Below are 9,073 nucleotides of genomic sequence, written 5' to 3'. Positions count from 1 at the left end.
TTTCCTCAAATCTGTCAGTCCACATTCATAACAGACATCTTCTCTGAATCCTCTGCAATATGTCAACATCCACTGAAGGTTAATGCGGCTCAAATTACACACAATGTTCCAAGTGTAGCTTTAATTCCCATTACTGTCAATGAGCTGTCTTGCTTCCTTTGTAAGCCTCAAATAGCTCCCACGTATATGTAGACTGCCTTTCTTCTTTGCCTTTTCAGTCAGATTACAACCCACCATCATTAGGTCACTTGTCATAACACTTTCAATTGCCACTCAGTCCCCATCAATGATCCCTGTGTCACTCAACTGAGCTTCTTTAGGAAGTCGAGATATTGCTACGTATTTAAACTTTTGCATCCGTGTTATAGTTCTCTTAAATTGCGGCTAATAGCCTTTCCTAGGTATTTCAGGAAATTCAGAATTTCAGCTTCCTGCAGTTTTACACTATGCAACCGGTTTAAAATGTTTTGAACCTGAATTCAACATTAGAATCTCCTCAAAGCTCTAACACACACCTTAAAGCTCTTCACTGTGACCAGTGACCAATCTTGAAATACATGTTTGATCACATTGTATAATATATAAATCCCCAGGCCTGGATGAAAAGTATCCCAGGCTGTTAAGAGAAGCTAAAGAGGAAATAACAGAGGCTCTGATCATCATTTTCCAATCCTCTGACTACAGCTGTGGTGCTAGAGGACTGCTAATGTTGTACCTTTGTTTAAAAAGGGAGAAAGGGATAGACTGAGTAATTACAACCAGTCAGCTTAACCTCGGTTGAGGAAAAATTATTGGAATAAATCCTGAGGGACAGGACAAATCTTCATTTGGAAAGACATGGATTAATCAAGGACAGTCAGCATGGATTTGTTAAGGGAAAGTCGTGTCTGACTAACTTGACTGAATTTTTCGAGGAGGTAACAAGGAGGGTCGATGAGGGTAGTGCATATGATGTAGTGTATATGGATTTTAGCAAAGCTTTGGAAAAAGTCCTACATAGCAGACTGGTCACGAAAGTAATAGCCCATGGGATCAAGGGCAAAGTGGCAAGTTAGATCCAAAATTGGCTCGGAGGCAGGAAGTAGTGGGTAATGGTTGATGGATGGTTTTGTGACCAGGTTGTATCCAGTGGGGTTCTGCAGGGCTCAGTGCTGGGTCCCCTGATTTTTGTGGTATATATCAATGACCTGGACTTGAATGTTGCGGGTATGATTAAGAAGTTTGCAGATGACACTAAAATAGACTGTGTCATTGATAATGAAGGAGAAAGCTGCGGACTGCAGGAAGATATCAACGTACTGGTCAGGTGGGCAGAACAGTGGCATTTGTAATAAGTGTGAGGTAATGCATTTGGGGAGGTCTAACAAGGCAAGGGAATACACATTAAATGGCACGACACAGAAAAGTGTAACGGAATAAAGGGACCTTAGAGTGCAGGTCCACAGATCCATGAAGGTAGCAGACCAGGTAGATAAGGTGGTTAAGGCGGCATATGTAATACTTGCCTTAATTAGTCAAGGCATGGAATACAAGAGCAAGGAGATTATGCTTGAACTGTATAAAACACTAGTTAGGCCACAGCTGGAGTACTGCGTGCAGTCCTGGTCACGTTGCAGGAAACATAGAAATTTACATCGCAGAAGGAGGCCATTTCGGCCCATCGTGTCCGCGCCGGCCGACAAAGAGCCGCACGTCTATCGGTCAGCAGCCCGGAGGTTACATATAAACCTATGAACAATGAACAATGGCCTGCACTCGAGAATTTTGGCTATGAGGAAAGATTGGAGATACTGGGTCTGTTTTCTTTGGAACAGAGGAGGTTGAGGGGAGACCTGATTGAGGTGTATAAAATTATGAGGGGTCTGGATACAGTGGATAGGAAGGACCTGTTTCCCTTGGCAGAGGAGTCAACAATCAGGGGGCATCGATTTTAAAGTAATTGGGGGAAGGTTTATAGGAGATACGAGGGGAAGTTTCTTCACCGAGAGGGTGGTGGAGGTCTGGAACTCGCGGCCTGAAAGGGTGGTAGAGGCAGAAACCCTCACCACATTTAAAAAGTACTTGGATGTGCACTTAAAGTATCGTAACCTACAGGGCTACGGACCAAGAGCTGGAAAGTGGGATTAGGCTGGATAGTTCTTGGTCGGCCGGTGCGGACGCGATGGGTCGAAATGGCCTCCTTCTATGCTGTAAATTTCTATGATTCTATGGGCTAGAATTTCGCTGACTTTGCAACCGGATTTTTGCCATGATTTGACCCTCCGCGATGAAAACCCGGTCAGCAGGATCTTCGGGCACCTTTTTGCGGCGGTGCTTCCACGTACCGCTGTGGAGAGGTGCACCGAGGTGAGACAACGTGCAACGCTGCGGATTGCGTTACCGTCGTACTTTCGGCACTCTCCGCCACGGCCAGAAGACCGACGGGTGAAACCTATCGGTGCAGCCCTGCCAGCAGCGGTATGTATGAAGACCTGCAATGAAGGTAAGTTAAAGTTTTATTTTTTCATTCTTATTCAGCGATTTAGTAGGTAAGGGTTTTGTGAATGTTTTTTGCAATTTTTTTCCCCCCCTCCCAAGGCCTCTTTCGCAGCGCTACTGGCCGGAGACTAAAGTTGCCGAAACTCGCGGTTTGCGCCGCGAATCCAAGTGCAATGCCGACTTTACCGAAGTACGAAATTTAGGCCTAAAAACGGTAGCGCAGCGAAAACGGTAATTTTGGCGTAAAACTAGTTTTCGCCGACAACCAAAATTCTAGCCCTATGATTCTATGATATGCTAGCTGGATCACAGCTCAATCACAAACAAAAGTAGTAAGAAGAGCTTCATTCAGTGGATAAGTGAACTGCCTGGTATGATACGGAGTTTTACAGGCCAGGTCAGAGCAGTTCACTTGACTGGTGTCCCTGCCACTGAACTTAATATCCATCACTCCATTCCTTGGTCAGCTTTTTTGCTGTTCATCTTTAAATCAGCACTATCACAGCTTCAAATCTTTAACGGGCGAGTTGCACTAAAACTGGTTAGCTTACATTTTTCAGCAAAGTGACACGTGTCTGGAGTTGATAGATTATCAGCTGAAGGAAAGCTGAAGTCACTTCTTAATTTATAAAAATATCCATCTTAGAACCTGCGAGTTTCCATTAAGAAAAACAAGGAGTGTTAAGGACAAATTTGTCCACTTTTGAAAATTCCACAATAAATAAAATTAAACGATATATTTGCTTTTGGAGTGGAGTGGCGATGTGGCCACAGGGAGAGAGTTATTATGTGCAGGCCCCATGTCAGCAGGAGATAATCCAAATTTTTTGCAACCACACATTTGGTACTAAACCTCATTTTGTGGTGACTAGCCCAAGAAAGGGCATCCTAGGTGCACTTATAAAAAATTAATTCCAATCAAATCAACATACATAGACATGTCAGGTTCTGATTAGTGCAAACAGACTTTGGGAATATGACTCCTGGATTGTCAGAACAAAGATGCTAATGATTGGTGTTATATAAACCACCTGAAGAGCTACTCCGTAACTTCTCAATGGTCTGGGAAAGAATAATTCCAAACTGGGGCCCCTTTCTTAAACTGCTCTAAATGGGGATGAAATGAAACAATGCCATTTGCTGTAGAGATAAATAAAGCAACTTCCAACATGGGTCACAACAACAATTACTTGCATTTATTATAGCACCTTTAACAAGTAATCAGGCAAGAAAATTGTCACCAAGCCACATAAGGAGACATTAGGACAGGTGACCAAAAGCTTAGTAAAAGAGGTAGGTTTCTAGGTGAGACTTAAAGGAGAGAGTTGGAGAGGTTAAGGAAGGGAATTCCAGAGCTTAAGGTCCAGACAGCTGAAGGCGCGGCCGTCAATGCTGGAGCGAAGGAAGTTGGGGATGCACAAGGTGGTCAGAATTGGAGGAACGTAGAACACTAGAGAGTGATCAGGAGCAGAAACCCTAACCGATTGCAGCACACCGAAACCAACTGTAGCACTGACTGATACCCCAGCAAACTCAACACAAGTGGAGGACTGAGTTTTGGAATCACGGCTCGAGATCACCCTATGTAGTATGCTAACCCACTGAGCTATCAAGTACAGAGAGCTGCTTACCGAAGCTGGTCCAATAACAGATTTATCCCTTCAGGAATTATAAAGCCAGAAATAGTACAAAGGCATGCTTTATCCATGATGGTGCTGGGCCAGGGGCAGCAGTAGGTAGAGAGAAAGCTGTCTGCTTGATTATTGCTGTTGATTAAAAAAAAATTGAAACTTTCATTAAAACACACATTTCTACATGATCGCATTTTAATCATCATCCCCAGGACCTTTACGAAGAATATTGATGAACTTTTAGAACTGTATCAATTTATTCATTCCTTCACTGAATACTCTTTGATCAACAGTATGAATTTTTTAAGCAGAGTTGATTACTAAATAAATATAAAATGCTTGCATGTAGCAAGTGTCCATCACACTTCAATGTGTGAAAAGTGTTAAGAGAAAAAAGGCCAGTTATTTCTTGTCAAAGTAGGAGCTGGGAATTTACAAGCATCTACAAATCTACAGAAATTTCCCTCAGCTTCTATCTGACCTCAGGGCGTGCCTGTTGGGACCATTTTCCAGGGAGTATATGAGCAGTGGTTTCAAGGAGACAGGCCTGGTCAAGTACAGCTCCACCGTAGCAGGTAAACATCACAACTATACTCCAGATTCCAAAACACCCGCGAGCAACAGTGCAGAAGATGGCCCAGCGGTTCAGCGAAGGGCGGATCTGCCTGTCTATCAGGTTGCTGAGGTGTGGCACCAAAGAGTAACGGAGTGCTGGTTCAAGCACCCATTTCCTCATACAGCCGAGATGCCAATCGCTCCTGCTTTGCTACAAGATAGTGCAGAGTGAAGAAAGACTGGCGAGTCATAGCCGAGTTACTCTTGCACATTTGCTGGTGGCTTGGACCCAGTGACACTTGGTGCAGGGGGCTCGGAAGGTGCCAATTAAAGAAAAAACGTAAACAATTTCTACCTACAGTTTCTACATTTTAAGCCAATTCATCTATCAAAAATAAGGATCCATAATTTTGATCAATAACCAGCCAATAGTGCATGAGAAATATTCATTCTTCGTGTATTTGGCAGATCTTCAAGGAATGTTGTGGACTTGTTGAAAAACTGATTCAAACTAGTCTTTACATGTCAGCGAGATCAGAGAAGAGGCATGGAAATGGTATGAGTGAATGAGTGAGTGCTGAATCGGCGCTGTGCAGGCAATGCGCACCTGAGCTGGCAGGCCCGAGCCCAGCCCAAAGTTGGGCCTCAGGCCTCATTTCAATAATTTAGGCGTGCTGCCGGGGTCTGTTGTGCCTGTACAGCCAGCACCTGCCCGAAGGCAAGGCCCGGATACTGGGGGTGGAACGGCCAGGGGTGGGTTGCAGGGGCTAATCATGAGTGTTGTGGAGCCGGGCTGCACTCCTGCTCCTCCTGACTCCACAGCGACGATCGCTGATCAAAAACGATTAAAATGTGCTTACATCTCGTGACCGGCAACAGGGAGCCGGTGAATAATCTCAAGCAGAACAGGCACAGATTGGGCAAAGGGGTCGTTGCATTCCAGAATTGATCTTTTTTGCCCACATTTTCCTCCTGGAAACCACGTGTTGGTTGGAGGGGGGGGGGTGCGGAGAGAAAGAGGAGGAAGGGGCTAACTCCTTTGTGATCTAGTCACATGGACTCTGGTTCAGTTCCTATGGATTGGAGGGTAGCTAATGTAACCCCACTTTTTTTTAAAAAAAGGAGAGAGAAAACAGGGAATTATAGACCGGTTAGCCTGATATGGGTTGTGGGAAAAATGCTGGAATCAATTATTAAAGATGAAATAACAGCGCATTTGGAAAGCAGTGACAAGATCGGTCCAAGTCAGCATAGATTTATGAAAGGGAAATCATGCTTGACAAATCTTCTGGAATTTTTTGAGGATGTAACTAGTAGAATGGATAAGGGAGAACCAGTGGATGTGGTGTATTTGGACTTTCAAAAGGCTTTTGACAAGGTCCCACACAAGAGATTAGTGTGCAAAATTAAGGCATATGGAATTGGAGGTGGATAGAAAACTGGTTGGCAGACAGGAAGCAAACAATGGGAATAAACGGCTCCTTTTCAGAATGGCAGGCAGTGACTTGTGGGGTACCGCAAGGTTCAATGCTGGGACCCCAGCTATTTACAATATTTATTAATGATTTGACGAAGGAATTGAACGTAATATCTCCAAGTTTGCAGATGACACTAAGCTGGGTGGCAGTGTGAGCTGTGAGGAGGATGCTAAGAGGCTGTACGGTGACTTGGACAGGTTAGGTGAGTGGGCAAATGCATGGCAGATGCAGTATAATGTGGATAAGTGTGAGGTTATCCACTTTGGTGGCAAAAACAGGAAGGCAGATTATTATCTGAATTGTGACAGATTAGTAAAAGGGGAGGTGCAACGAGACCTGGGTGTCATGGTACATCAGTCATTGAAAGTTGGCATGCAGGTACAGCAGACAGTTAAGAAAGCAAATGGCATGTTGGCTTTCATAGCGAGAGGATTTGAGTATAGGAGCAGGGAGGTCTTGCGCAGTTGTACAGGACCTTGGTGAGACCACACCTTGAGTATTGTGTGCAGTTTTAGTCTCCTAATCTGAGGAAGGACATTCTTGCTATTGAGGGAGTGCAGCGAAGGTTCACCAGACTGATTCCCGGGATGGCAGAACTGACATATGAAGAAAGACTGGATCGACTAGGCTTATATTCACTGGAATTTAGAAGAATGAGAGGGGATCTCATAGAAGCATATAAAATTATGACAGGATTGGACAGGTTAGATGCAGGAAGAATGTTCCCGATGGTTGGGGAAGTCCAGAACCAGGGGTCACAGTCTAAAGATAAGGGGTAAGCCATATAGGATCAAGATGAGGAGAAACTTTTTCACCCAGAGAGTGGTGAACCTGTGGAATTCTCGACCACAGAAAGTTATTGAGTCCAGTTCGTTGGATATATTGAAAAGGGAGTTACATGTGGCCCTTTAAAAAAAAGCCATTTTGTAGTTGCTAAGAAACAGGTAATAGCAGATCTATTGCTGTGTGGGAGTGCAGCAAAGAGATCATGGGGGGGGGGGGGGGGGGGGGGCGATGGATCGTGGGGTCAGGCCAGCGATTGCAGGAGTCGGCAGCGAGAAAGGAATGGTTCCGGACGAGGGGTGTTTCCGGTAAGGGAGGTTCAACATGCACTGCTGTTTGCTACTTCGTTTCCGGTGGCTCTGTAGGTTAACATTTTCTCTAGGTGGAAGGAGAGATGCTGGGGCCTGACTTCAGTCCGGCCAAAGGGGGTCTTTAGGGACCCGTGTTACAGATGCACTATTATACAGTGCACAAACTAACACCTGCAATCCCCACGTAGTATGTTTTGGTTTGATCGGAATCAGAACTAAGGTCACACATTTAATTGCTGGGGTTGTTGAGGGCTAGGGCGGAAAGGCTGAATAATAAGTTTAAAGATTTTAATAAATGCAGTTGCACCAAACTGATTTTGCACTACAAATGGCCACTCCACTAAGGAGCACTGCGTGACACAGGAGGTTTTTTTGGCGGGAAAGAGGAAGTGAAGGGAAATCATATAAAGCGTTCTGCACATTTAAATAGTTAAGTGACCCCTGAGCGGCATTATTGGGATTGGGCGGGAAATTGGAGTTGAATGGCGGAGCAGGCTCGAGGGGCTGTCTGGCCCACATCTGCTCCTATTTCTTACGGTTCTTATACTCACCAATCAATATTATTGAAGACTGCACCAAGCCAGTCAAGGAATTCCTGAGAGCTACAGAATTCACTTTGCTTCCCTTTCAATTCATGACTCAGCAGAACAGGGCAGTCAGTGGCATTTAATATCCTGGTTGATACTGTCGGCTGGTAAACCTTGCATTGGTACTTCGTGAAATAAGATGGTAAAGTGGCTTCTTCTTCACCTAGTTTCAATTTTTTAAAAACATAGGAATTACAATTTAAATTATTTAGAGCAACATGCAGTAAACTTCATACTGTATTTAATGTAAATAGTAGAATTTATATAGCTCTTAACATGAAAAACACCCCAAAGAAAGACTTGCATTTATATAACACATTTCACGACCAAAGGACACCCCCAAAGCACTTTACAGCTAATGAAATACATTTGAAGTGTAGCCAGTGTTGTAATGTAGGAAATGCTGCAGTCCTGTTCCCCTGCTCTTCTTCAAAACAGTGCCCTGGGACCAATGTTCCATTTTTTTTTTTGGGTGCGTGGCCCCTATAGCTCGCATGTGCGTTTTTTCCTATTTAAAAGTCAGCGAGCCAGCTACACGAGAGCTGCAGAGCGCTGCACAGCCGCACAGCTTCAAGGGAATAGTGCTTGGGATCTTTTGCATCCACCCGAGAGAGCAGACGGGGCCTCCGTTTTAACGTTTCATCTGAAAGATGGCTCTAGCCTCTGGAGTGAGACTTGGCCCCACAACCTTCTGACTCAGAGGCAAGAGCGCTACCCACTGAGCCACGGCTGACAAGGTGCTTCAGAATAGGCATAAAGAGTAACGTCAGGCCAAGAAGAGAATGATGCAATGGGGTGTAGAAAGCTTGTTCAAAGAGATAGAATCATAAATGAGTTTAGAAAAGGTGAGAGAGGGATGGAGAGGTAATGTTGTGGGAAGGGAGAGTGGAAGTTAGTAGTCTTTGTGATGGATAGGATCCGGTATCTGAAACTCAACTCAGGGTCACAATGGTTGCAAACAATCTGGTACAGTCCGAGATAGTAAAGAAAGAACAGCTTGCATTTATATAGCGTCTTTCACAACCACCGAACGTCTCAAAGCACTTTACAGCCAATGAAGTACTTTTGGAGTGTGGTCACTGTTGTAATGTGGGAAACACAGCAGTCGAATTGCGCACAAGCAAGCTTCCACAAACAGCAATGTGATAATGACCAGATAATCTGTTTTCTGTTATGCTGATTGAGGGATAAATATTGGCCAGGACACCGGGGATAACTCCCCTGCTCTTCTTCGAAATAGTGCCCTGGGA

The 9,073-nt window shown here is 44.5% G+C and overlaps 1 protein-coding gene across 6 annotated transcripts in view; it reads right to left on the bottom strand.

Moving 5' to 3' along the window:
• rpp40 (ribonuclease P/MRP 40 subunit) overlaps positions 1 to 9,073 on the bottom strand; it is a 73,730-nt gene that overhangs the window by 9,619 nt on the left and 55,038 nt on the right. For all 6 annotated transcript variants that reach the window (XM_070879798.1, XM_070879791.1, XM_070879792.1 and 3 more), the window contains exons 6-7: positions 7,788 to 7,986; positions 4,110 to 4,244 (exon numbers count right to left, since the gene is read on the bottom strand). In XM_070879798.1, coding sequence (XP_070735899.1) covers positions 4,110 to 4,244; positions 7,788 to 7,986 — 334 coding nt within the window. The remainder of the gene's footprint in view (positions 1 to 4,109; positions 4,245 to 7,787; positions 7,987 to 9,073) is intronic.

Source organism: Pristiophorus japonicus, chromosome 5, assembly GCF_044704955.1.
Source record: "Pristiophorus japonicus isolate sPriJap1 chromosome 5, sPriJap1.hap1, whole genome shotgun sequence".
NCBI lineage: Eukaryota > Metazoa > Chordata > Chondrichthyes > Pristiophoridae > Pristiophorus > Pristiophorus japonicus.
Note: the sequence above shows the minus strand (reverse complement) of the source record. Positions and strands in the feature narration are given on the sequence as shown.